General features: G+C 41.0%; 5 protein-coding genes across 6 annotated transcripts in view; 3 read left to right on the top strand and 2 right to left on the bottom strand.

Annotated features, from left to right (window-relative positions):
* The window catches only part of rxfp1 (relaxin family peptide receptor 1), a 96007-nt gene extending 94317 nt beyond the window's left edge, over positions 1-1690 (top strand). Inside the window, exons 18-19 of the mRNA XM_030783766.1 lie at positions 645-863; positions 1380-1690. Coding sequence (XP_030639626.1) covers positions 645-863; positions 1380-1690 — 530 coding nt within the window. The remainder of the gene's footprint in view (positions 1-644; positions 864-1379) is intronic.
* A 2629-nt stretch (positions 1691-4319) lies between these two features.
* Positions 4320-13430, top strand: etfdh (electron transfer flavoprotein dehydrogenase). Of its 2 annotated transcripts, XM_030768753.1 has the most exons (13): positions 4320-4468; positions 5418-5570; positions 6436-6665; positions 7120-7201; positions 7667-7785; positions 8436-8513; positions 8902-9048; positions 9428-9568; positions 10046-10189; positions 10421-10589; positions 11844-12026; positions 12265-12486; positions 12802-13430. In XM_030768753.1, the coding sequence occupies exons 1-13, from the start codon at positions 4438-4440 to the stop codon at positions 12963-12965; spliced, it is 1863 nt and encodes a 620-aa protein (XP_030624613.1). In that variant the 5' UTR covers positions 4320-4437; the 3' UTR covers positions 12966-13430. The 2 variants fall into 2 exon arrangements, with proteins under 2 accessions (XP_030624613.1, XP_030624623.1); XM_030768763.1 differs by lacking the exon at positions 12802-13430 and having other exon boundaries at positions 12266-12378.
* Positions 13431-13840: 410 nt separating this feature from the next.
* ppid (peptidylprolyl isomerase D) lies at positions 13841-18269 on the bottom strand. The gene is made up of 10 exons (XM_030768775.1): positions 18140-18269; positions 17563-17703; positions 17118-17224; positions 16660-16848; positions 16131-16253; positions 15726-15832; positions 15233-15377; positions 14749-14835; positions 14224-14266; positions 13841-14097 (listed from the first exon to the last, which is right to left on the bottom strand). The coding sequence occupies exons 1-10, from the start codon at positions 18222-18224 to the stop codon at positions 14009-14011; spliced, it is 1116 nt and encodes a 371-aa protein (XP_030624635.1). The 5' UTR covers positions 18225-18269; the 3' UTR covers positions 13841-14008.
* A 348-nt stretch (positions 18270-18617) lies between these two features.
* On the bottom strand, positions 18618-21530 carry spmip2 (sperm microtubule inner protein 2). The gene is made up of 5 exons (XM_030783649.1): positions 21452-21530; positions 20879-21108; positions 20444-20502; positions 20154-20274; positions 18618-18644 (listed from the first exon to the last, which is right to left on the bottom strand). Exons 1-5 carry the CDS (start codon positions 21528-21530, stop codon positions 18618-18620), a joined length of 516 nt encoding a protein of 171 aa, XP_030639509.1.
* A 1524-nt stretch (positions 21531-23054) lies between these two features.
* rapgef2b (Rap guanine nucleotide exchange factor 2b) overlaps positions 23055-27575 on the top strand; it is a 77144-nt gene continuing 72623 nt past the window's right edge. The window contains exon 1 of the mRNA XM_030778125.1: positions 23055-23123. Coding sequence (XP_030633985.1) covers positions 23055-23123 — 69 coding nt within the window. The remainder of the gene's footprint in view (positions 23124-27575) is intronic.

The raw sequence follows: 27575 nt of genomic DNA, 5'->3' as shown, positions 1-27575 counted from the left end.
TTTGTCATGCTTACAGCTATATTTGAATAATCCTTTAAGATAATTTGCATTTTGCTGCCAAGCCTCTCACTCTAAGAATATTTTCTTTCTTACAGTCTTCTATTCTTTCTAAAGTCTTTTATTTCTTTGTTTACTTCTATACGAGACAAAAGCAAGCCCAGAAAAATAACCAAAAGTCGTTTGGGAGGCTGAAGGAACGAGAAAAAGTGATTGAGAAGTTAAAGGAGGAACACTCCTGCCTTAATCTCCCAACATACTTTAGTAGCTATCTGTGTCCCACAGAGACAAGATCTGTTCCTGTTTTGTTTCCTCATGGCTATTTCTGGAAAGCATCCAATAGATGGTATTGTTGGTTAGCCCTCAATTTGCTTTGAGTGATAGAGGTCAAAGTAGGAGGTTAAGCTGAGATTTTTTAAAGGAGGTAGAAGAGCCACAAAAACCTAGCCTCGATGTCCCTCTTAAATTGACAGATTAATGGTTTCCTTTTCCATTCTCTTGCCTGTTCAGTCAAAAGCCTTACTGAAACTTTGGAAATAAAAAAAGTACATTTGTTTTAAAAGATGGTTGTTAGATATCCATCACAGATGACAAACAGCCTCTGTAATTAATTTTTCCATAAACTGTGCAATTTTTTTTTCTCTTAGGTTTGAATCTGGTGGCATTCCTCATCATCGTATTGTCTTATGGAAGCATGTTCTACAACATACAAAGAACAGGGACACAGACAACAAAATACAGCAACCACATTAAGAAAGAGCTGACCATCGCCAAGCGTTTCTTCTCCATTGTCATTACAGACTCTCTCTGCTGGATACCAATTTTTATCCTCAAAATCTTGTCCTTAATGGAGGTCGAAATCCCAGGTAAGCACTTTTTAGGTCAGCTCAGAATCCTAAGAGACATCAAAATGTCCAAGGGCAGTGCTGACCTGCTTCTGAATTTCATTAGCTTTTCACACAGTATCAATGTTTAACACCTTTGAAACCCTACCGCTTCTGTCATTTAATGTGAAGTATCCTTGACTGTATGTTTGGGGTAACCAACATGGTTCGGTGCAGCCCATGCATGTTAGCCGTTGTATGACTCAGTTAATTTAGGTAAAAAACACAGATGATGAGTTCTTATTCTATATTCTCCTCACATGTCTGGAGTCTAGTAAAGATATCTCTTCTCTGTCCTCCTAGACCAAGCCTCTTAGACAAATCCCTGTGCAATCTCTTTTCTGAGGTTGTCTCTGAACAAAAATCCATTGTTTCCCACTCCCCATACAGCTTATAAAACAGAACTCTTCTCTGTCTTCTTGAACAAAATTTAATGGAGAACCTTGTCAAACTAATAGCTCCTTCTTGTCTGTTCCACCCCAACTCAACTTTACTTAGGCACCATCAGCTCATGGGTGGTCATCTTTATCCTACCCATCAACAGTGCATTGAACCCAATCCTGTACACACTGACCACACGACCCTTTAAAGAGACTCTGCTCCAGGTGTGGTCCAATTACAGGCAGCGAAGGCCACTCCTCAGCAGCCACCCCAGCCATCTACCCTCCTTCACCTGGCAGGAGATGTGGCCTCTCCAGGAGAACAGTCAAACACTCACCTCCCCTGAGTACCTTGCCCACCCAACTGAGATGTCATGTGGTTCTGGGACATCCCAACTACTGCCAGTGGAGGGCGTAAATGGGACATGATGGATGGCCAACCATGCCTGCTTATGGCTTTGCCAGAGCCCCATTTTTCTCCAATACATACACTATTTGTATGGTAGTCAATGTTTACATGTATAACCACGCACTGAGGACAGGAGTTAAAATAGATTGCTCAGTTGCAAGGGAGCAGGGTAATGTGTGTGTGTATGTGTGTGTGTGTGTGTGTGTGTGTGTGTGTGTCTGTAAGAGAGAGAGAGAGAAAGAGAGAGTGTGTATGCGTGTGTTTGTGCTGTGTGAGAGTAAGGCTTCTGTTTATTCTCAGTGATTAACTGATAAATATTTAATTGTCTTAAGGGGACTTTTGTCAGATCATTTTATTTAAGTGGTCTGATGAGGGAGAAGAGTCACTGTCGGAATAACGGACTACAGCATTTAAAGCCACTGTTTATGTATTTCCCTTTGATGTGCTCCTGTTTGGTGTTGTTGTTGGTTTGATTTTATGTTATATATTTCCCGTAAGTGGCGATTTGTTTTTAAAATATGCAAACTCAAAAATCATTTAGATGTTCACGCCCTGCTATACTATACCTAGAGAACCTCATTATTAACAAATGTTCACCTATGTAGCACATTGTTCTTTGATGGTTCATGACTAAAGCTGTAATTAGAAATTATATAAGAGATTACATTACATGACCACAAACATCAGCACAAGCCTGTTCCTTGTGAGATGCCAATGTGCAGCTGCTTCTGGTTCTGACGTCCTTGGTTTTATGGACTGAATGCCATTCCATAAAGTGATGTGAAACTGTCATAACATCTCAGTGTACTTACAGTGTTATGTGTCTTTTGATTAATACGGTGAACACACAGGCATCGCCAGGTTTTTGTTTGTCTGTTTCTCTCTCACACTCTCGTTCCCCCACGATTGACTGAGTGAAATTTGTTCATATTGTCCTGATTTCCTCATGGATCAAAGAACAAATAATCCTATGAACATACAGTATCTCAGTCTCCTAGAAGAAGAAGAAGATGATGATGATGATGATGATGATGATGATGATTATGATGATGATGAAGAAGAAGAACAGGAGTGAGAACAAGAACCACTGTGATTTTCATCAGAGTGTGTATTGGTGTAATTTTTAGTTGTTATGTTTTCATTGTGGTGTGTTTTTTTATTTTCTCGTACTTTGAGCTTTGATAAAGAGTCTTGAGCCTGAGAGTCTGTTTTGAAAAGCTATTTGTGACAAGCACTGAGCTGCTGAACTAATTAAAGTCACTTTCTGGTGCAGATAAGGTGTCTCGCTTTGTGAGACAGTGATGAACATTGGGGCAGAAAAAGCTTTTAATGTTTGGTAACTTTCAGCCTTGATGGTAAAGACACTTTTTGTGTTCAAGACGGCTCTGTTCTAAGTGTCATGATAATCATTGATAGAACCATTAGTGTCAGTCTCTTATTACTTTTTCTTTCACGACAAAGTATATAATTTATCCTTGTGACACTCTAAATGTATTGTATTTCAGTGTTGTCGAGATTCTGAAATGGAGAGGATATTTTTTCACATTTCACTTTGACACCATTCAGTTACTGTCCAAATCATGGACTATAGAGATTCTCTTTGATTTTTAAAATGTATAAAATAAAGCTGAAAATGTATGTTGGGTATTCCTTGCTTCTTCAGATTTGCACTGCATTTCATTATTGAAGCATATTGTGTGGTCATCCATATAGTGTGTAGGAAACTTGTATTAATAGTGGCAGTACCCATGTGTGTAAGGCATGTAAGACATAGGTAAAAATCTGAAATTCTCAAGCTGTTTTTACTACACCATATACGTTTTTATTTATTCATTTATTTAATCGTTTCACTTTCTGGTACAAAGGAATACATTAATACAATGAATACAATAACAACGACACATTAATATCCGAGGTCGACATCAAAGACAGGATTCTGACAGTTTAGACCGAGTTCATTCAATCCATATCGCGATACATGGTCGCCAGTCCATCGCAGGGCACATTTTGTACACGTGAATGTCAAATTCTCTGTTGTGCATCTGTGACCATTAGTGTCAACTTTAGTGTGCACGAGGAGCTTGATTAATAGGTTTTCATCCAATCACCACTGTTTTACAAAACAAGATTGAACTTTTCAGTAATTCAGACATGCTGTCATGATAACTAGCCGAGGAACAAATGAAAATAAAAGTGGAGGAAAGCGGTACAGGGATCTAAAGTACCTAAATGCGTATTCTCCTTGCAGTTCGTCAGTTACACAACCACGTTGCAAGTGTCGATATACAAATCGTACTTACTAGGACAGTTGCTCCCCTGTCTTACATTACTCCTTTTAAAATTCTGCGTCTGTGAAATCAGCATGCAGAGCGCCCCCTGTGTAGTTGCATTTGGGAGTACAGCTAAAAGCTACACTGACTGCCATACAAAGGAACCTACCCTAAGAGGACTGCAACAGCGGAAGAACCTATCCTTTCTACTTGACGATCTTCGGATTTGCGCATATATCAGTTATTTTTGACCCTTACTGACACGCCTTGAGCGCGCCTGCATTGTGCAGGAGCCGCGCAAGTATCACACACACAAAACTGTCTGCGTTATGAGACTTATTTTGTAACCGGGTGCCACGGGGTGAAATTTGTTGTTCATATTGACTAGCAAAAGCACTCAGTGCAAACTCCAGGAGCGTCTGGTCAGATCAGCAGCTATATATATTGTGAGGCAGGATTTGGTGGTTAGCGAGCGAGCTAACAGAGCTATTCATTCGATGTTTCCAGCCAGCCGATATTCACTTCAAGGTACTGTCATTAACCCTGTCTATGCGAATTTAACATGAGCAAGTATTCCGCATTAGATTTGACCTTGCGAGACAATATTAAAACCCATTTATTTGGTCTGACATCAGTGGAAATACTAACCGCCAGGTTAGACATTTAATGCTTTTAAACTAGATTAATGGTTTGTTATCTATCTAATAGTGAAGCTTAATTACTAAGCATTTGCAGCTAACTCACAGACTCAGTAATGTAAGCTAGTGTTATGAATGACCAGCTACAAAGTAGGGCAAAGTTCATCATATGTGGGTCAATGTGTTGTATGCCCTTGTCCCACAGAAGTTAACCATTAGCTTCAAGAAAATCCGTCATATCCAAAATACAGCACATTCTGGTTGTCTGACTTATCTGTATTTGCTGTAAATCAGTTGGCTCTTAAAAATGTGTAATGTTTTGGCAAGCTCTCTTGCTACCCATGCTAACTGAATGCTTACCTAACCGAAAGGCCAACGATGCAGCTAATTAGCCAGCTAACCGTATTCATGTGTTTATGTTTAGTTCATTGGCCGTTTTAACAGAGCTTGTTCGATTTTATTCAGAAGTAGTAGATTTTTTGCATATTGTTGTCACGCTTCAAACACAATAGCAAGTGAGCGTGCAAGAAAACTGTCAGTGGTACACATTGAATAACCATTGTAACGCTAAGAGGGAGGATAGGTCGGCTAGATAACTTGGTAACAAGTGTTCGTTTGCACACTTTCTGTTTATTAGTAACGAGATTTGGCTTCTACACTACTTCTACTTCTTTCAAGCAAAGTTAGCTTCTGGGAGGTACTCGAAGGTCAGATGCAGCACATTAATCGGTTAATACTTAACTCTGCTTGATATGGATATGTTAGCGTAACGATAAGGATGTCAATTTTCTTGCCGGTCAAATTCAGTTATGGCCGGAACTCACTTGTTTATTTTTCAGCACGGCGTTGTATACGTGCATTGAAAGCAGTTCAAGGGGAGCATGTGGCACCACAGGCGTATACAACGTCTAGATGTTGCTCCTCCGCCCCCGTATCACGAATCACAACACATTACACGGTTTACCCCAGGGATAAGGATCCACGATGGGAAGGTAGGTTGTGTCCCTCCTGTCACATCTGAATTGTTTATGTATAGAGAGAACCTTTTTAGTTTTTACACAATGCAACATGAGTGTGCCAGGCACAAATACATAATAGAAGCTGGTCACTGAAAATGTACAGGATCCAATACGCGGTTCAAGCAAGGCACCACCCTGCCACCCAACCAGACAAATGATGTGACTTAAGTACACTTGGTGTAGGAGAAGGCCCTGCAGCTGAATAAATGCAGGAAGCTGAAGCATAGGCTCAGTTTTAATTAGTCAAGCGCATACAATCCGTGGCCACAGATATTTTGGCAGTATACTCAGCACATTCTCCCATATGGATCTCTTGAAGGAGTTAGGAACGAACTTTTTATGAGAATTAGATGCCCGCAATATCACTGATCACAAACAATCATCAGTGTGATGTAAGGTAACCTTGTCCAGCTTATCAGTAAAACCACGACTAAAAGATGGTACGTCCATTCACTCACTGAGAATGAATGGGGATCTGTCCTGTATAGTCAGAAGATGAATATAATCAGTCAGAAGATGAATTCTCAAGTAGACATAATGTATTAGCTCCAGACTGGTGCAGATTGGAAGCACAAACAGAGAGCCAGCAAATCTTTCAAAGTAAAATGAAACAGTTTCCATATCTCAGACAGAATGCTCTCAGAATACACAACAGGCTGTAGTCTACAGGCATTCTGTAGTCTACAGGCCAGGCAGTTTGTCATCTATAGACATTTATTTTTTCGATGTCAAGCTACTTATTTTCATTGACCTGTATCAGAAAAGGCTCAGTTGGAAGTGCTGAGCTTTTGCAGTATACCAGTCCACATATGATGAGCTCTTCTCTCTGCTTTCTCAGGCATGGAGATGGAGCGCTTTGCAGATGAGGCAGACGTGGTCATTGTAGGAGGTGGACCTGCTGGCCTGTCAGCAGCCATCCGGTTGAAGCAGCTGGCGAATGAACATGAGAAGGAGTTGCGTGTGTGTCTGGTGGAGAAAGCGGCACAGATCGGAGCACACACACTGTCGGGGGCCTGCCTTGAGCCCTCTGCCCTTAATGAGCTTTTCCCAGACTGGAAAGAGAGAGGGGTAAGTATAGAAAGATATATACATGCATCCACTGAATGAACTTTTTCTCAGGCTTCCCAAAATTGTGCTTATTTGCTTACTGTGTTTGCACACACACGCACATACATAATCTTATGTAATCCTGATCTGCCTTGAAACCATGGTATGTCACTGAAGTAGGTAAAGCAGAGAGACTAATATCCTGGGATATGGAATCTGTCAGATCCATATCAGATCTGTATCTGTCAGATTGTTTCCATCTTGCAGAAGGGAGCTGGGCGTACGTCAAGCATTTCTAGTCCATGAACTGAAATATCAGATCGAAATGTTCTTTTCTTCTTCTCGCTCATATTTTTGTCCTTGTTTTCAGGGGTTTGTCATTACAGTAGTTTTGATAAGCGCGACTCCAGTTGTCTCATGTCATTCATGTGTGATTTCATCCAAATAAATTATGTTTTGATGGATATTTTTTCAGGCCCCTCTTAACACACCAGTAACAGAAGACAAGTTTTCCATTCTGACAGAGAAATACCGCATCCCTATTCCAATTTTACCAGGTACAGTTCCACATCTGCTGCTTGCATAATATCCCCATTAGAGTTACACAATGACATACAATGAGAAACTTGCAATTTCCCACAAAAAAAAAACAAAACAAAAAAAAACGTATTATACATGCAAAACTGATCATAAGGCTTGGTTCTGGCAATAAAAGACATGAGTCATTTATCTCCAGAGGAAATCACAGGAATCACAGCTTGACAGGGTGTCCTGTTACTATTGCCAGGAAGAAACAAGGCTCTTAGCTGAACATTTACTGTAATTGTTGGGGGGTCTGGCAGACACATAAGTGAACACATTTATGTAATTACACTGTGAGATCACACTTCATTGAAAGATGGAATTGTTTTGTTCAGTGGAAGTCCATCTCAATCATACCCTGTCAAAGTACCTTCTGATTTTGTAATCTTTGTCCACTGTGAGAGCACGAGTAGTTTGGTTTGATGACTTTATGTCTGTAGGTCTTCCGATGAATAACCATGGCAACTACATAGTGCGTCTGGGCCACTTTGTGCGCTGGCTGGGGGAACAGGCTGAAGAACTGGGCGTGGAAATCTACCCTGGTTATGCTGCAGCAGAGGTCAGACTGTCCTCAGACAACACTCTCTACTCAGTCACACTCAAACCGTATAGACTCCTAAAGGTCGGCGCAAATGGAGCTGAAGTGTATTTGCCTGTTTTGATGTTGCGGTTTAGTGCTAGACGGTAGTGTATTTGTTTGTGTTGGATAACCTTTTTCTGTTTGAGAGCCCCCACCATCAGAATTGCTTTTGCAACCCAAGGGAATATTGGCCCTTCTTCTTCTGATCTTTGACTCATACAGAAGTAGGCATGGTACAGATTTCTAAAAATAGAGAGAGCACTTTGACTGTACTCGCAAATATTTAGTAACAGGCCTTAGATTTATATGTGAATGATTAGAAGCTAAAGCTTTGTGAGCTTGTCCCAACCAGATGATGCAGAGTACTAGGTGGTTTGTGTCAGCTCTGTGTAGTAGTCTATAACTAAAAAACTATGAGATTGGGGGTGCAGCTCAAAACTTTTCACTCATAAGTTGTTCATTAATCTGTTCCGTGTAACAATTAAATTTATATACTTTATATGTATAGTATGTATATATAACTTATATATGTATTTGCTAATAATACTATGTATGTCATGTAAGCCTTGAAATTGTTAATTGTTCTCAGAAAAATTCAAAGCATTCATTTCCAGGCCTTCCGTTTTCAGGTGTTGTTTCATGAGGACGGAAGCGCGAAAGGAATTGCAACCAATGACGTAGGCATCGCCAAGGATGGCTCACCAAAGGTTGGACACGATTTAGTCTTTTCTAATTGTTATTGAAGGAAGAAGAAATTCATCATCTAAGGCATTTTTCTTTGCCAAGCTTCCTTAAATGTAGATTTGTCTTTGTCCTTGCAACACCCCAGTGCTAATGTTCTCTGTCGTTTAGCCACGCGGTTCATTTATATTCATAAGAGGAGGTATTACAGCCGAGAACAATTCCACAAAGGTCTACTTGAAGGCCAGAATCTCCAAATGCTTCACTTCTGCAAAATGACTCAGGGGAAGAGCAGACAAGCCACAGTCTTCTCTCTGGCTCTGAATGAGGCAGTTAGGGCCTGAAACGCAGAAGCGTCTGACAGATGCCACTCTCTCACCTCATGTTCTTCCACTGTTTTTGTTCCACTTGCAGGATGTATTTGAGAGAGGCATGGAGCTCCACGCTAAAGTCACTCTGTTTGGAGAGGGTTGTCATGGACACCTGGCCAAACAGCTCTACAAACACTTCAACCTGAGGGAGAACTGTGAACCTCAGACCTACGCCATCGGCCTAAAAGAGGTTTAATGCCAACATGCCAATACTTTACTTCATATACGTTTATCAGGAAACGCCCAAACACAGTCCAGCGCATATTGTAGAGGGTGAAAGAAGGCGACCTCTCCCCCAGTCATCCAGTTCCCCCACTTCCACACAAATGAGCTCCTATGCAGTCCAGTCAGATGTGCCTGAGCACTTGCGTAGTGTAGTTAGATCTGCTTGCTTTACCTGCATAAATTCCAACTCTCCAAGTAGAGTTTTGTTTGCTTGTGAATCAATTGAATCATAAGAAACTTATTGTGTACAGTAGATTTACTGTTTTTGCGCAGTGATGCCGGTGTTTGTGGTCTCTGTGACTGTATTGAAGATGAATGTATGGTGTTGTGACTCCTCTCTCTAGCTTTGGGTGATCGATGAGAAGAAGTGGCGTCCAGGTCGTGTGGAGCACTCTGTGGGTTGGCCACTCAATAGGCATACTTACGGTGGCTCATTTCTCTACCACCTGAACGAGGGAGAGCCGCTGGTCGCCCTTGGCTTTGTGGTGAGTCATTCACAGTCCAGAATCATCCTTTTGGCGCCTCCAGACAGCTGGATTATCATATTAACCACTTTACGTAACCCCCATCCAGGCCTATTAAATCTGATAAGATGCACTGCAGATTAGTGCTGTGGTAAAATGCATATTTGGTGAAATGCTAATTTAGGTTCCCTAAAAGGAAACAGAATAAAAGATTCAATAGCTTGAGAGACGTGTTTGACCAAGTACCAACTTCAATCATTCTGGAAAGTACACGTTATATAATCACAATCCAATTTAAAGTGGAACATTTTTCGGGGGTTTTTGATGCACTAGAAGTTCTCAGATATTCAAAGACCATTTAACTGAAGTGAAAGTCTAAACTGAGGCCAGTTATGGGGCAAGTGTTGAGTGGATAAAATGTTCATGAGTGCATATTCAATGCAGCTGCAAAGGAAGATCTTATGTCATACTGATTGTGTGTATTTTATTGATGTGCAGGTGGGTTTGGACTACACTAACCCATACCTCAGCCCATTTAGGGAGTTTCAGCGTTGGAAGCATCATCCTTCTGTTGCCTGTACTTTGGAGGGGGGCAACAGGATAGCTTATGGAGCCAGAGCACTCAATGAGGGGGGCTTCCAGGTACTGTGGGATTGTGATTTTGATAATAATACATTTTATTAAAAATGTTTTTTCCCCTGTAGTGTTGTGTAGTGATATTACTACAATTGTTGAGTGTGTCAGGGTTGTTTTTGTTTTAGAAATCTTTCTCTCTCTCTCTGTGTCTCTGTCTCTGTATCTCTCACCTTTCATCTCTCCTGTCACTCATTTCTGCATCCCTCTCCCTCTCTCTATCTCCCCCTCTCCCCCTAGTCGTTGCCTAAGCTGACATTTCCTGGTGGGATGCTGATAGGGTGCAGTCCAGGGTTCATGAATGTGCCCAAGATCAAAGGTACACACACGGCCATGAAGAGTGGCATGCTGGCAGCTGAGGCCATCTTCAAAAAAATCACAGATGACAACCTCGATTCCCAGACAGCAGGTGACCCGTCCGAACCCCCGTGCATACTAATACACACACACTCCCACACACACACACACACACACACACATACAACATACAGCCATGCAAAAGCTATGCAGTCAGTGGTAAGAGCTGGAGTGACTGTGCAGGGCTACCAGTGGAGGTAACGTGCAGCACTAATGGGGACACTAATGCATTTTTTTTCTTAATAAATAGTTTAGAACTGGAAAAAGGCACCAGAACCCAAATAAAGTCTCCTTGGGCCTGACAGCCTGGCCTCAGCTACTTACAAATGAGATTTACAGCCTGCAGGGTTTAGATGTTAGTGTTAATGTCGGAACAAGACTTAGAAAAATGCAAAAGATATATCGATTTTCACAAGGGTGTTTAAAAAAATAACAGAGGATCCGTCGTTACCTCTGTTTATGTCGTTCTAATTTTTGCTGTAGGCTGACCTGTTTTACTAAACATCACAACACTAGCAGACCCATAAGAACAGAAAAGGAAAAAAAAAAAAAAAAAAAACACAAAGCAAATGAGAATCTAAAAAAAGGTGGCTCTGTCGGTGAGCCGTTATCCGCAGGAAGCTCTTTGTTTATATCTGCTGTTCTACTGCCTCCACTGAACCATAAGCCAACAACAGTCAAAAACTCATAATTGGATGATTGACAGGTGCACCAGCCAACCATGCCGTAGAGCAGACACCAGTCAATCAGAGCACAAGATGTGCTATGGCAAACATTCCTAAAAGAGGAAACAGTCAGTGACTTGAGGCGTCAACAAGCCAGGTTTAGTAACATAGAGAAGACTGTAAGGGTGGTCTAAATCACCCAGATTATCAGAGTAGCCCTGAGACAGGAATTTACTTTAGATCTTGATCTGTGTGCAGCCTCCATTAAAAAAGTCATGTAAAGGAAAGAACATCATGGTAAAAAAAACCCCAAACTCTTCACTGATTTCCTTTCATCTTTTTTGACTGCCTCTCTTCAATAGAAAATGTCAGACACAGTATAAATCTCACAGAAAAACATCAGTCAGGATAATAAAGCAAAATACCTTAGATATAGTGATAGTGCCTGCTTTTGTCTTTCAGTGTTTTTTTTTTTTGTTTTTTTTTTAATCCGTTTCTGTAATAACCTCCCAACTATATTCTCAGTGAAGCCATCAGGTGAATAATTATGTATATTACTTTGTGTGTGTAACACTGACATACGCCTGTCTGGGTTTGTTTATCAGAGTTGTTGAACATGTCTTTTCTTAATTCTCCTTTAGGAATCCATGTTCCCGAATATGAGGAAAACTTAAAGAAGTCCTGGATCTGGAAAGAGCTATATTCTGTTAGGAACATCAGACCATCTTTCCATAATTACTTTGGTCTTTACGGAGGGATGATTTACACAGGAATATTCTACTGGATCTTCAGAGGGAAAGAGCCATGGACCCTGAAGCATGCTGGTGAGAGAGCACAGTTCACTCATACCACTGCACAATACTGTTCAAAACAAGCCATATACGTTTGTATGGCAGGTTATGTGTCTAGTTTGTTGTCCAGATAGACTTCTTTTTAAACAGTGTTAAATAGCACCGAGATAATCTGTTGATTTTTCTTGAAATAGATTGATCCCTAAGAGCTGAGCTGGGCACACCAGCAGACTTTTGATCTAGTTTTGGTAACATGCTTTCATAATGATAGGCATGGACTCAGCCCAGCTGAAACCAGCCAAGGATTGCACTCCCATTGAGTACCCAAAGCCAGACGGGAAGATAAGCTTTGACCTGCTGTCCTCTGTGGCACTGAGCGGGACCAACCACGAACATGACCAGCCTGCGCACCTCACGCTGAGGGACGACAGCGTTCCCGTGGCACGAAACCTGGCCATCTACGACGGGCCCGAGCAGAGATTCTGTCCCGCAGGTACGCGCGCTCATACTCTCACAGCCGAAAAATACAGATACGCCCCTGGTACACTCATGAACACGCAGTCAGTCCTGCTTTATGTAAGCTCGAGTGTAGTAGTGGTAAGTGAAAGAGAGAAAGGCTAATTAGGTCTTAATGTTACTGTCGAGATGTTCCTTAGCTGCATATATCACAAAGTTATTGCCAGCTGTACGTCTTTGAACTTGAGTTGGTTCTTGACCAGGTGTTTATGTTTTATTGTGTGGGAGAATACGAAAGCGGCGGAAACAGTCAGTCTGTTTAGTTTTTTCTTTTTCTCTTCTCCTCTTTCAGGTGTGTATGAGTACGTTCCTCTGGAGTCAGGAGATGGAATGAGGCTGCAGATCAATGCTCAGAACTGTGTCCACTGCAAGACATGCGACATCAAAGACCCCAGTCAGAACATCAACTGGGTCGTGCCTGAGGGCAGCGGAGGGCCAGCCTACAATGGCATGTGATTTTTTTTTTTTTCCCCCTCTCCTGTTTTTTCCGGCATATCGTAGTGGCTTTTTTGTGCCTGGCACTTGGACTTTAACGAACACTATTCAGGGCTAGTTGTTAACAAAATTCCAATGGACTGTACAAAATTTCCCACGTGCCTAGAGAAAGGAACAGAATGTTTCCATATCCAACCCGATATGGGCATTAAGTGAAACTATGACAAAGGGGCTTTGTGTGTTTACGTATGTGAACTGTACGGTTTGAAAAGAAACTTCGACCGGTATTATATGTTACGTATTTGTATGACCATGATTGTCTGACAATTGTCAAATGAGAGAATCAGTGTTTCTGAGTGGACAGCAGGGAAAAACTGGGTGTTGAATGAAGGTGGTTGTTGGATTCATGGCATGACCTAATGCAAGTACTGTTAGCAGCTTGTCGGGAAGAATGTGTATATAATATGACTTAATGAACCAGTTTGAATAAAGACATACAACTGTTCAATAGCAGGAGTATAAACAGGTAGTCAAACACACCGTACATCAAATTTGAGTTGCATTTTAATGCACTGACTCAAACTGGACACAACCATTTCTGACATCGAGAAAAAACCAAAAGACGTTTACCTTCAAATTAGCAAGTAGATGAACAGCAAAGAAAAATAAATATCAAAACATAAGTTATAAAACTTAAGTCTTAAAGGTCAACCTGTTCCTTAATGGAAAGATACACAACTTTCCACAACAGTCAAAATAGTAGTGAGAGGTTTTGAACTCACTTAAATTGCATCAATAGTTTGCCCTACACACCAAACATACACAGGTTTTCAATTTATCTAGATATGTATGTTATTCAACAGGCAACATACATCCTTGTTTAATATTTCTCTCTTTAGACTGCATGTCATATCACATAATATAGGTGCATTGGTTTGCCTTACATCAAAACTGTGAATGAGGACTCAAGAACTGAATTTTTGAAGTGCTGAATAAATGTGTGTGAACACTTGAAGGTAGATGGGTGTACAGGTAGGTAGATGTGTTGACATTTTTTTCTTTTTTTATGCAAACATTTTGGCGTAAATCTTTTTCTCTTTCTCCTTTTCCTCCTTTACTTTCTGCTTGACTCTTTGCATTTCGTTTCCAATCGCTGTGGAGAAAACGAGAACAGTTCACGTCAGAGTTAAGGTGAAGAAAGTCTGCTGTAAAATTCACAGTGTAGCATCCTCTAATCGACATTTTTACTACCCAAGTGCGAAAACAGATTTCTTCTCACCTTTATCATCTGGTGCAATTTCCTGTGCTTTCTTAAGATCAATCTGTAATTTTAAAATAATACAAAAAAAAAAAAAAAAGATAACACGCTGAAAAACATAAAGGACTTGGAAACACCAGTACAACAAGATTTAATGGCAATTTTTCTACAAGTGCAGAAAGTTCGATCCGCTCTAATGACTGTGCTCAAAAACCTGTTCAGACATATTGATTTGTAGACTGGTAAAAAAGGCAGAGAGTGGTGAGAAGATGGCTTAGGTGTGTTTATGAATGAGCTATTTTAAGGTGGAACACTCTAAAGCAGAGATGAGCTGATCCTCTCATAGTTAAAGCTGAGTGGTGTCACTTATCTGTTGTGAGCAACAAAAGGACAGCCAAGGTGAGAAAGAGGAGAAGAAAAAAAATCAAGCCTGTGTGTATATGAGCTTTTAACAAGCAACACAGACAGGTGTGCTAAGACACGGTGTCCGTAGGCTATAATGAGGTGTAAATGTTTGTGTGTGTTTGTGTGTGTGTGTGTTTTTACCATTGCCTTGTTGAACTCCTTCAGTCCCTGCCATGCTTGAGCTCTCCTAAAAAGCGCTTTGGTATTTGTGTTGTTTAGTTCCAGTGCCTGAGAGGAACACACACAGCTTTATATAAAGAATGATCAGTAGTTAAGGGGAGTGTCTCATAAATAAAACTCTCTCCACTGTTACAGGTATATCTGAACTCTGAACCTTTATCAGAGTAATACATGTTTACCTATGGACACATATTATCCAAGTGTAGAGGGAGTGAAAATCCAGTAAAGGTCACTGTGGTAATATGTTATATGACAAGTTTGGACTGTTACGTGATACTCATATGCTTTCCATGGACAGCTTATATATAGGTCTCTGTTTTGCCCTGTTATCCAATGTCCCTAACTGTCCACTGCGACAGTTGCACCAGTGACTGATTATTAATCTTCTAACTCAGATGCAACCGGACACCATTTCGGATCCAAGGTGTCAGCAAGCCCACTTTACCTCGTCACAGCTGTCTATAGCCTCTTGCCACAGTTGCATTTTAAGCTTGCATGCAGCTGTGTTGAGAATGCAGCTCAGGGCAGTGGGCTCCAGCTTCTTCTGAGCACTCTCGTCATCCACCGTGTCGCCACACACCTCCAAATACCTGCAGCACAAGCGTGTTCATAATTTAAGAGCTCCCCTTGATTCAACACAGCTCTTGTGTTTAAAGAACTGATTTAGTTTATCATTGTTAATACAAGTGTGTAGAAAATCAAGGATCTAATTTAATCTCCCTTATGTCTGATAACTTTGAACAAACATTTATCTCGACTGGGAATATTTACCCAGCTTTTTGTGGATTCAAATTAATGAATGCAATATTCAGCAAAACCTCTGCAGCCTAAACTTGCATTTACCTGACTGATGTTCACGGTGTATCCACAGTATATGGGAGAGGTGAAAGAGGATCACTGAATGAGGATCAGATAAGTTAAAATGAAGGGCAACTTACCTGAGTGCTTTAGAGTACTTCTTAACAGCCGACTGCCAGTTCTGACTCTTGAAAAAGTTATTTCCGATATTTTTCACATCTTCAGCTACAGCCAAAACTTTATCGACCTAGAATAAATAGCATTTCAAGTCGACAAAATTACAACCTGATGTTATAATTACCAGCAGTCTTAATGAAGCATTATGAAGAGTTGCTAAGAATCATGGTGAATTAAATGGCCATTTTGCCTTTATCTATATCTAAAATTCTCACAAAATTTCTATGCGAAGCATTAGAACCGTATTATATGTAATATCTTTCCTATGCTAGGGGAAGAAAATGATGGGGTGTTGTATTTTTTAAAAAAAATTCTCCAGGTTTCTGGACTTGGTTTTTCCTCTATGACAGGTGAAGAGAAATACACACATCTTTGAAGTCCACATCCGAGTCCTCCGGGAAGTCCGGGTGTGCATCTCCTGAACCGTCATTTGGAGCTACACCCCAGTCATCTCCTGCCTTGTGTTCCCCACAGTCTGCAATGATGCAAGGCTGTCACAGAAAGTGAAAGAAAGAGACAGAAAGTTACCTGTCAAGACCTGGTCTACATTCAGCAACATATTTGGAACCAAAAAAAAAAGTAAAATGTGCATTCTAGGTGCTCTGCAGGAGTGGTGAACAAAAACCACTCAAACATATCTTAGCTGCCCTCTTTTGTTGTTAAAGTATAACTGATTAATCTAGTCACAGCAAAGACACTAATTCAGTTATCATCAGATCTTGCTTATGGGAGTTTACTGTGTTTGGGATTGTGCCAAAAGCTACATTCCTACCACACCATACTTTAGTGCTGCCAGAGTTATCAGACTGAAACCATATATTTTAACTATCGACAAGGCAACATACTATTATCCTTATCACGTATTGTGTGCTGAGGATTATGAAATAAAGGCCTTACCTTCACAGGTGCATCATCTTTTGTTTCAACATTTTCAAGCATCTTGACCACCCCCATTCCTTTAAGCACCTGTCCAAACACAACGTGTTTGCTGTCCAGGTGAGGGGTAGGCACAGTGGTGATGAAGAACTGAGAGCCGTTAGTGTTGGGCCCAGCATTGGCCATGCTGAGAAGACCCTCCTTGTCATGCTGAGGGAAGAAAAAATAAATTAAACATATTTCCATTAAATACATCTCCTTCATTTTCAAAAAAAAAAAAAAAAAAAGTAAAAACATCAGTTAATTTCAGACATGTTCTTCAAAACAAGGATCATCCATTAAGAGCACAGCACTGAAAAATGATGAGTGGTGTGTATGTGTATCTATTTCAGCTCAGAGCAATTAGTGAGAAATGCATACAATCTTGTCCCAGAAGAAAAGGCTTATTTGGAATTAATTAACTGGTCAGAGCTCTTCACCTTGTAGTGGAAGTTCTCGTCCTGGAACTTGTCCCCATAGATACTCTCGCCTCCAGTGCCATTCTGATTGGAGAAATCTCCTCCCTGAACCATGAACTTTTTAATGACTATAGTGAAAGACAAAATACAAAATAAGCCACAGAACACAGTACAGCTTAAATTTAATAGTCTTGCGCTCAGTTATGGTATCTAGAGGATTGTAAATTTAGCATTTAAATGATGACAGGACTTCCCTGTGGACGTTCAGGCTCCTATACACACTGCTAGTATTTATAAGGGCTCAGAAGTGAAGTACAATGACTGATGACTGAAGTTATTCTGAAAAGTCTAAATAGCATGCCTTCTCCTATTCAGAAAAGACTCTGCCTGATCCATGGACGTCTTACATATCAACATCTGCAATGCAGTCAGAGGAGTCTAATTCATAACACTGTTATTAACTCACTTCGGTGGAAAGGGCATCCTTTGAAGTGTAACGGCTTGCCAGTGCTTTGACCGACACCCTTCTCGCCGGTACACAGAGCACGGAAATTTTCCGCGGTCTTGGGTACGACATCAGCGAAGACCTCGAAGACAATGCGGCCAACTAGAATGCAGAACAATCTTCAAGTACTGTCACAGATCAGCCAATAAATCCAAGGTTTATAAAGCAATATTTAAATACTACCGACAGTCTACACTAAGTAACATTCTCGTCAGATATGCAGAAACTGCCCATTAAGTTAAATATATTCAGAACCAAGGATCACTTCAGGTAACACAAGAGATACACGTGCTCTAAATGCAGTTAGCAAATATGGGGGACTCCTATCGATAAGAAGCTATCTTGCATATCAGTTCATCAACTTTCTTAAAAATTTAGGAGTACATCTACAAATAAAGCAGATCTTATAAAATGCTGCTCGGCATGCAATCTAGATTTTAAACCTGCTCTCTGACTTGTGTTGTCTAGCCAGCTAGCTCATGTTGCTTAATAAGACTGGAGCGATATGGAGAGCTTTATTGGAAAAAAAAAACCTAACCTCGTTCACCACCAATATCTACATCAAAGAAAACTCGAGGATTTTCAGGATTTCCAGGCTTGTTGACAGGTGTTGGGTTTGACATTTTGATAATATTTTGTGGAGATCACACTTCCTTGCTCGCTCAGAGTCCAATCTTATCCAGTGCAGGTTCCTGGCAGAGACTAGAATATTCCTTCCTTAGTAACATCAATTGCCGCCCGCTAGCTCAAAATTGATATATAGCGCCATCTACTGTTTTGGAGTTTTAAAGGGCTGGGACTAAGCGTGACCATGCAAAGTACTTCGTGTTTTGTAGCCAGCCAGAACGTTCTTCAGCATGTGCTGTATAATTGTAATCAGCCTGAGAATTAGATGCTCGCCCACAGTTGTAAGAACTTTAAAATAATAATAATAATAAAAAAAATATATATATATATATATATATATATATCAAGGTCAGGGATGGGGGAGTGGGCCATGTACCATGCAAGGTCTCTTAAGGCCAGAACAAGTAGATGAAATGCTAAAAAAAGAGATAAATGAACAAAATAAAATAAGAAGAATAATATCAATGCGACTGCCCTTTGAGATACTCAGGGAGCCAGACACGCACTGGTTTAGTGAAGTCTTGGATCTGAACAGTGTTTGATTATAGGTAGACACTAATGGTTGGTTTTGTGAATGGGTGTTTTCTGACTCACTATATGATTGTGAGAATCACTGGGGAGTGCCTGCTATTGACTCTCTGAACCTGTTGAGACACTAAGAGGATTTGTCTCGGTTTGTGTCAGAGTTTCCATTCAGGACCTTAGACTATATCACTTTCATCACAAAGACACACAGAACAACAAACTCAGAGGGTTGGAAAATTAATTAATTTCTATTCAATAAAACAAACTATACTGGATTGCTGTGGTCTTCAAATGGATTTCAGAACTGGTTTTTCACTTTGTGCATGCTGAGAATGTCCATTCAATGATAAGCTGCCGGCAATCAATCGTCCACTGATGTATGTGTTTTCAAATGGCTAGAGCTACCAAATACAAAATGAAGCCAGAGTAATTACACACCATCAGACAGTTATTTCATGATTATTTAGTTTAAAGGAGTGTTAAGCCTTTCATCAAATACTGTGATTAAAAAAAAATGGTACATGGTCAAAAATTTTCTGCTGAATTTGCAGTCATGACCAGTCACAGTAAGCTTTTACTTTTTAACTACCTTTCATCTTGAGAACAAGAAGACAAAGAAGAAGAAGAAGAAGAAGAAGAAGAAGATGAAGAAGAAGAAGAATACTATGTTTGTATTTGTTTTGTTTTGTATGCTTCATAAAGCATGACACTTATCCATCGGTTCACTGGTCACTGTTTAATAATGATAAGAAAAGTTGGAGTATTTGTTGTTATCTCTTGTCTTCTCCATCAGCATAAGATTCGACCTGGCTGAGGCAAACACTGTCATCTACAAGTGTCAGTTCACTGTAACTTTGGAAAACTGACACCAACACCAGACCTGTCCTCTGTTTTTCTCTGAGTCAACCGTCTTTTCTGTATGGGAGAGAAAGAAGCAAGTGACAAACAGTGCAAACTGAGGGCATCTAATCTGATGATCTTATTATTACATTTCGTACATACTGCATGTTTTTAAAATTAGAAAATACATTTCATTTTGAGGGTTAGTACCGGAACATGAATATTTCATGTGACTATCTTTGAACCATCTTGCAAGATGCTGTCCTCTTCTATTGTACAACTCTGATATAAATAACCATTTTCAAACATTATTTTACAAAAAAGAAAAAATGCATAGTGTTTCTAATTACCATATCATATAGAAAATACCACAAACACAGATGTGGTAGAGTCCTATTTAAGAATCTATCATCTGTGTAATGCTTCAAGAAAATATCTGCCTATTCCAAATATATAAAATATATGTTAAAAATATATGAGTACTTTCTTTCCATGAAGAGTTTGAGACTGATTATCCGTTTCCGCAGAGCTCATCTGCATGTGGTGGGTTAAAATCTTACCTTGCTGAGAAGGAACTCTTTGTTATTGTCCTGGCTGTAGTTATCATAAGTGCTATGCGACCATGCTAGCCTTCCTCGAGCTCCTGCTGGCTGTTTGTCTAAGAACTGGGGCGGAGCATGCCTGTATGTGAGGAAAGTTCTGAATTATAGATAGCAAAGAGAGTAGTTTCTCTTCCCTATTCACTGAGCACACATCCTGTTTACAAGAGCATCCCACTCTCAGGTAATGAGAGTGGTTTCAAGGTAATACAACTCCACCCTTTTGAAGAATGGTTAGTGATATGGCCTACCATGGATTTTGATATCTGTGAGTGATTCTGTCCTCTATGGCAGAGCGAAACTCAGCGCGCTAAGAAATGGAGAAAGGAGTCTGAGGTTATTCAATAAACTAAATCCAGAGAATGTTTATAGGTGGATTTGTGAACACATAGGCCTGTCTTCCAACATAGCCTACATCATATTGAAATATATTGTAACCAACTGAAATATAGTGTAAATCATAGTAGAGTTTGACTCAAAATCTGAACTGTTGACGTTTGACAGAAAATGTTCTGTCAATGGCAGTCTGATGTCTGTTTAAGTAACTATGAAAACACCGGGTTAATGAAAGTTTTAATGAACTTGCACTTAGAGCATGTAGTCATTTAACTAATTATGCTCGGTCTCGGGCATATTCCGGTCAGTGTAGCATGTCATTTCGTCTCTTAATCATATTCACCACCTACCTTAATTTGGTTATTGCTCAGCAGGATCCTACCGTTCAACGTGCCGCAGTACTGTACTCCCCAGCCTACCCCACCAATGTAGCAATGCTTAGGCAAGAATGGCGGCGCGCAGGGCGCAGCCCGGCATAAGTAATTCAAATCTCCAGTGCTCTCTGGAGATAAGGGGCCGATTCCAATGTGTCGGGGGAAATCGCTCAGTCTTGCCCTATAATCTCCAATTCCGTCTGGGCCTTGAGGAATACAGAGCCCAAAATCAATTCCCCTTGTAGAAATTAAAGCATTAACAGCCTTCTGCACACAGGAATCCGAAAACATAAAAATGGTGGAAAGACAATATTCGTTTTTTATTACTAAAACTAAATATTAAAGTAGAATCTATGAAATTAAATGGTGACAACTTCGTTTGGTCGCCGACCTACGGCTACGAGATATGTCATTTTCTTGGTCACAGAGCAACGAGAGATACCATGAAATGTATTTATCAAACAAACTATCAAAAAAAAAAAAAAAATCCAACTTTTGGTATCCTACAATATCAAACGGACGTCTCGTGGTTCTCACAAAATACCCAACCTGTGAAAAGTATTCTTTGCCCAGACGCTCGCGGGGCTTTTCGGCCAGTGCTGGGCGATGAGGCTGGGACTCCAGGCATTGTCTTGAAATTGGCTGACTAAACTGCCTTTAGATAACGATATCAGTAGAGAGCACAGCCTCAACACCCCTGCTGCGAGTTCTACCTGAGGGTGAATTCGTCAAGCAAACACTAGAGAGAGGGTCACTTGCGGTTGCCATGGTGTTAGTTGCCACAGTATTCGTGACTAGTAAGGGGACATGGGTCACCTGGGCGTCTAATAGAATTGGATTCGCAACAGACTATCGAACAGTCTGGTCACATAGGCCTAATTAAAGCGAGTAGTTAGGCTCATGTGTAAGTCAAGAACTTTATTTGTTGATTCATTTGTTTAGTTTTATTTAGGCTACGTCAGAGCTAAACGGTTTAAGCCGGCCACACCAAGAGTATCTACCGCTCTCAAAGAAAACTTGATTATGTTTCATACTGGCCACGTGGATATTAATGGCAAGCTTCTGGACCAACAATCTCTATTTTGTGTTGATGTAGCTACAACTTTACTGTTAAGACACTCACACACATACACAGAGTCTGCGGCATCCTCGTGGTGTTTCCTTATTGTTTGCTTTGGCACCAGGTAGGCTACATCACGCAGCCCGCCGAGCACCACATGGGTGGGCGGTTATGCGGTTTAACTGAATGCTCAACCTCACACCTAACAAATATGTCAGTGAAATGTCCCGTGCCCGTGAAATGTCAGTCTTCTGCATGGTATTTTACGAAATAATCCGAACAAAATGAATCGACTGAGTGTAGACTAGCCTTGTGAACTTTCGTGTGTGGACTTTTCAATTTGAACTGCTTCAGCAACTTCTCTGAGAGGAGAATTAACGTACGATTTTAAGATGAAGATGAAGTACCGCTCCCGAAGTCTTCAGCTGTCGTTCCAGTTTCGCACAGTGGGTGGCGTCAGAACACAGCATTTGCAGGGTATTGTTCTGTGGGTGCATTATTCTGCTGAATGGACTCGCCCACGAACCTTCTCCTGGGGCAGTCACCATGGTGGTGGCATATAACAGCGAACCGTGGCGGCGGACCTTTCGTCACTTTTAAGGCCAGAATTGCGTGTGTAAATGAAGACTTCAGCCTTCAGTTCGTTAACAAAACGGTTAAAATGGACAATCTTTCTGTGTCTGGAATTCACATATTGTTTTTACGCGGCAACCTGGATATGGAGAATAGCAAAGAATACGACGGAATGTTAGAGAATGTTTTCTCTTTGCATGCTTAAATATATTTGCAATCTAATCAGAAACGTGTTACACCAAGAGAGAACTGCTGTCATCTGACAAGTGGGTGTTTCAATTGCATCCGGAACACGGACCGACTAACTATTTTATCCCGTTGACGTCCAATAGGATTGGATAGGGGACATCAAGAAATACCGGGGCTCAGGCTGTGGCCTGAGGACACAGCCTCCAGTTAAGGCAACTCACAATCACATACTGACACCGTATTTTGCTCTGTCAGGGCAAGATTTTGAGGACTAGTGATTTTTTGCTTGGGATAGCTGGATATTTATTTTACTCCCTCGTTTTCAAAACAATGGCGTCTTACGTGGATAATAGCTTTCGTCAGGCGGTGATGATGAACCCGGCTGAAAGAACGCAACAGGTCAGAAAACTACCCTTTTAATCATTCATTGTGTCAACAGCAAGTTGAAATGTACCACTGCCTTGCAGCATTTGTGCCGGTACCAGCTTTGGTCAGTGCTGGAAACAAGTTAGCATTTGGATACAGTTTCCCTAGCGGCTACAGTGTTTCCATCATTCCTGTTAGCTGCTATCTGCAATGATAATCAATGCTATTTAGCAGACTATGATCTGATGGACTGACTGGCTTTTTAGCCAGTGTGGCAACACGCTTTTCCCGTATCATAAATCACTGTAGTTATTGCCTGTATTAAAAATTCAACGTGGTAAAGTCTAAATAGCTTTCCCCGAAAGAGTCTCTCGATTTTAACCTTAAATGTCACATCTGGCTTTTCTTTGCTGAGAAACGTAACCAACGTAATCTTCCTCTCACAGTGACATTGCAGGTGAACAGAGGTTCTATGACAATACATCTTCTCTCTGTTGTCCTGTGTTCTCAGTTTCAGCTACAGGAGTGTGTGTTGTGGTTAGACGTATGTGTAAAACAATTAAGCTGTATGTATGGCTTGTGCATTACACATAAATACTACCCAGGCTGGTATGTTCCGTTTAATTTTCAGGCAGTCCACTGTTGCACCGATATGCTTTATTGTTGCACCGTCGTTTCGTCTTATTGTCTTTATAAAACGGTTTGTCAGTCACTTTGAAGGCTAATGTTTTAGGTTGGAACGCACTTTCCCCCACAAGCCCACAGTATTGACCCTCATGTTTTGGAAATCAGTGATAGTACGACAATAGGCACCACGAATCGATACCAATTAAATGATGTTGCAGGCAAGCCAGTGGTTGTGATACGGGATAGGCTAAACTGCCTTGCCAGACATAAAGGAAACAATGCCGGCTTTCTCTGCCCAAAGCGTCTACCTGTGATTCAGGGGGACAGTTCATTGTCGCCTGAAAATTTCTGAAGTGTCAGTCAAATATCAGATGCTAATGAGGAAATCTGAGGGACTGTGGACCCCTGAAATATTCACTAGCAATATTTCTCTGGAAATCCTTTGTGTACGCTCCCGGTTAAACACAGCTAGATCCTAGTACTGCAATGTTTGTGCTGCAGCGAGCGTTCAAAATATATGACATTGCTGTTAGAGCTAAGACCCCAAAACAGCAAAAATGTTTGGAATTTGAAAAATGCAAGTCCAACCTTCGCTGCTGTGATAAGCCCTGTCATAATGCAATAGTGCACATCAGGCCCTATGGACTGAAATATAAGACACAGGCTTCTCTTTCAACTGTTGTATATGTATATCTATTTTATGTCTTTCAAACTGGGTTTGATCATCAACAAACAGGCATGTGCTTGAGCATTGTTTTATTGTCACTATGGTTCAGTTCTTTCCTACCTGCTCTAGAACAGTGATGAGCTAGACCACTACTTGAGTATGGTATTCATTAGCGAGTGCAACTGGAGGACTGTGAATTCTGTGCAGCTACATTTTCCAGTGATTACGTGATGCCCAGCGTCTGCTCTCATTGACTGATGGAACCTCTAAATCTGTCACTCCACTCTTCTCTGAGATGGCCCCAGTTCAGCACTCCTTTGGCCTCAGGGATCAGTACATGCGTCCACTTAGTTGCATTCATGGACTGTTTTGACCTGTTCTCAAGGCATTCAGTGACTTCAAAAACTATGATCGAAGCAGGAATTAACTGACATGTCTTAAGATAATTTGTTTAAATGGAACTAAGACCGTATCTGTTAGAATTATGCTAAGAGCGTTTTGTAATCACGGCCTTTCAACAGACGTGCGTACCAGTTCGTTTAAGTAGCCTCAGTTAAGACACTCTTAATGCGTCACCGCTCCTTCACTGACTGACGCAGGTTACTGTGATGGAGCTGACAGCTTCCTTATGGCTTAGAGTGCATCCCAGCAGCTATCATTACCATGAACCAGTGCTGGCTGGTGTGGATTTGGCCATCTTAAGGATGTTAATCACATTACAGTAGAACTTCACTGAGGACATCATGATTCCTGAAGAAAATGGAGGACAGCTCTAGGTTCAGAATATGCTCAGAAACATCTGTGGATCACTGATGTTTAAGCTTGAAGGTCATGAAGGTCAAGGAGGCAGTAAACAGTGAAATAGCGACACAGACTAACCTAGTGACCTCCATGAGCTTAAGGGAGCAAAGAGCAAGCAGGTCTTCTTCAGTCTGACCTTGGAGTGTTGAGGATGGGGCTTAAAGATCACCCGAGAAGTTAAATATACCCGGGGTGTGTAGAGATTCAGCATGGGAACAGGACAGGAGGGGTCTGAAGCCCCTCAACACAAGAGCACAGGAAGGTATTCCTCTTGATCCCATGATTTCCTTCCTTCCTGGTTTGAAGAGGAAGAGGAAGTGCATCACAGATGCATCAGATCCTGACAGGGATAAAAAGGGAAAAACACAGCAAAAACAGAGCTTATTGTTTTTTCCTTGTTTGTGTGGTTAGCCACCTATTGTGCCACGGCCGTCCATTGATAGGCTGTGGTTTGTTGACACATCGTGTCTGCCATTCTATACTCTGTGGTTTCTATCCTTTGCCAGTAGGCTAGCTGATCCAGAATCCATTGATTCTAGCCTGAACCGCTATCATCCACATAACTGGACCCTGCAGACACATTTTGTAAAGTCATAAGACTCAAAGAGCAATCTGAGTCCTGTCGTCTAGTGACTTGTCAACTGTGTTTTACCACTGTTTAAGAAGCCTGCAGTGCAGTTATGTCATTTTTAGTAACAGTAACAGTTTTCTGCATTGGGGGGAATTTATACGAGGTTTCTCATGTCCTGGGGAGCAGTGTCTCTCTGTGGCCCTCCGGCTCACAGTCAGCCCTCAGCAGCATAAGTGGAGTCACATGTTATTTTTGTATTGAATGTGACATAAGTGGCCACAGACACAGACACAGACACAGTCACATGCAGTCAAACACTGAACGGTTTCAACGACTACACTGCTTTCTTTTGAAATCGTTTTAGATGGTCTCATGAACAGTGCTTTCACCATCTGTGTTGATGTGATATGTGATATTATCAGTGTTGTTAATCCATTTGAATCATGACATAGGAATATCTGCTCATCAGTGTTATTGTTGAAGTGCATCGTTGCCCTGGGGCCAGGAGAAGCTATTGATCTTTTGGAAATGTGGTCAGTGAAGTTGACTGGTTTTAGATACAATAGAATTGATTTGTGTTGTGATTAGTTCACTTAATTCCAATTTTATCTTTCTTATTACGGGTTTTAAAAGAGAAAGACCTAATGGCAAAAACGTTCTTGTCCAGGACCTGAATGGTAAAATGAATTCTGTTTAGTCTTTGAAGGCTGCATCCCCAGCTGGTCTAATGGAACTTTTTTTTTTTTTTTTCCCTCCACCATCGCTTATCTGTCAGTAGGGAATCTAATAATGGTCACCAATGAAAAGTGCTTTATATTTGAATGCTCCAGTGTGGCTTTGAGTCAGTAAGTGGTCATCAGATGCCTGATGCTTCTGCCTGAAAACGAGAAAGTGTGGAAACAGTCCATTATTGGTGTCTCATGCGTTTTTTTTCCTCTATTCGCCGCTCAGTCTTTTGGAGTTTGGCTGTACAGATTCTTTTGCTCTAAAGGTAAGATCCACTTTTTGGACACATAAGGGGATGAAGAATAAGAAAAAAAAAAAAGATATTTTATTTCTTCAGTGAACATCATATATTGTATTTAATCATTTAATTTAAACGTATCTTTTTCTCTAGATCTGTATTGCAATCCTGTGTTGCCATAGGAGAGCATATGTTAAAAAGAAACGCCCCAGTCTAGGGCTGTCTCTTTCTTTATCTCAATACTTTCACACTACCTCGGGGTCCTGACCCTGAACAAGCAACTCGATTGCCTATGGGGTTTGAAAATCTAAAAAGGATAGTCTATGAATACACATCATCACATGTCTTTCTTTTTGCTTCTCATTCGTTTGATGCTAACGGATCCTGGTCTATGAGAACAGTTAAAGGGTCTTGTCTGTTTTGGAGGGTTTTTGAATCTGTGATGTGGGGGCTTGTGTTAAGAGACAACCCGAAGCAGCATCCTCTCTGCAGCCTCCTGCTTTGATCTCCTCCAGTGTCTCTTTGCCTCCCATCTACGAAGCAACATCTTCCTGTGATCTCCTTCTATGGGGATGATGCAGAAAGAGAGACTGAGAGAACAGAGATGTGAAGAGAGGGCTGTGTGTGCAGGCTCTGTGCTCTGCGTCACACGATAGCTTGTTTACCGCTGTTTATCGTCTGCTCAGTGTTTGTCACAACCCTGTCCCTCTCACTGTCCATCCCTCTTCATCACTCTTTGACACTAATTGCATATTGGTCAGAACTCTTTCACGCATCTCTATTTTTAAGTCAGGAGGAGAAGGGGGGGGGGGGGGGGGGGGGGGGCTTGTTGTTTTGTTTTGTTTGTATTGCTCC

Source organism: Chanos chanos, chromosome 1 (genome assembly GCF_902362185.1).
Source record: "Chanos chanos chromosome 1, fChaCha1.1, whole genome shotgun sequence".
Lineage (NCBI taxonomy): Eukaryota > Metazoa > Chordata > Actinopteri > Gonorynchiformes > Chanidae > Chanos > Chanos chanos.
Note: the sequence above shows the minus strand (reverse complement) of the source record. Positions and strands in the feature narration are given on the sequence as shown.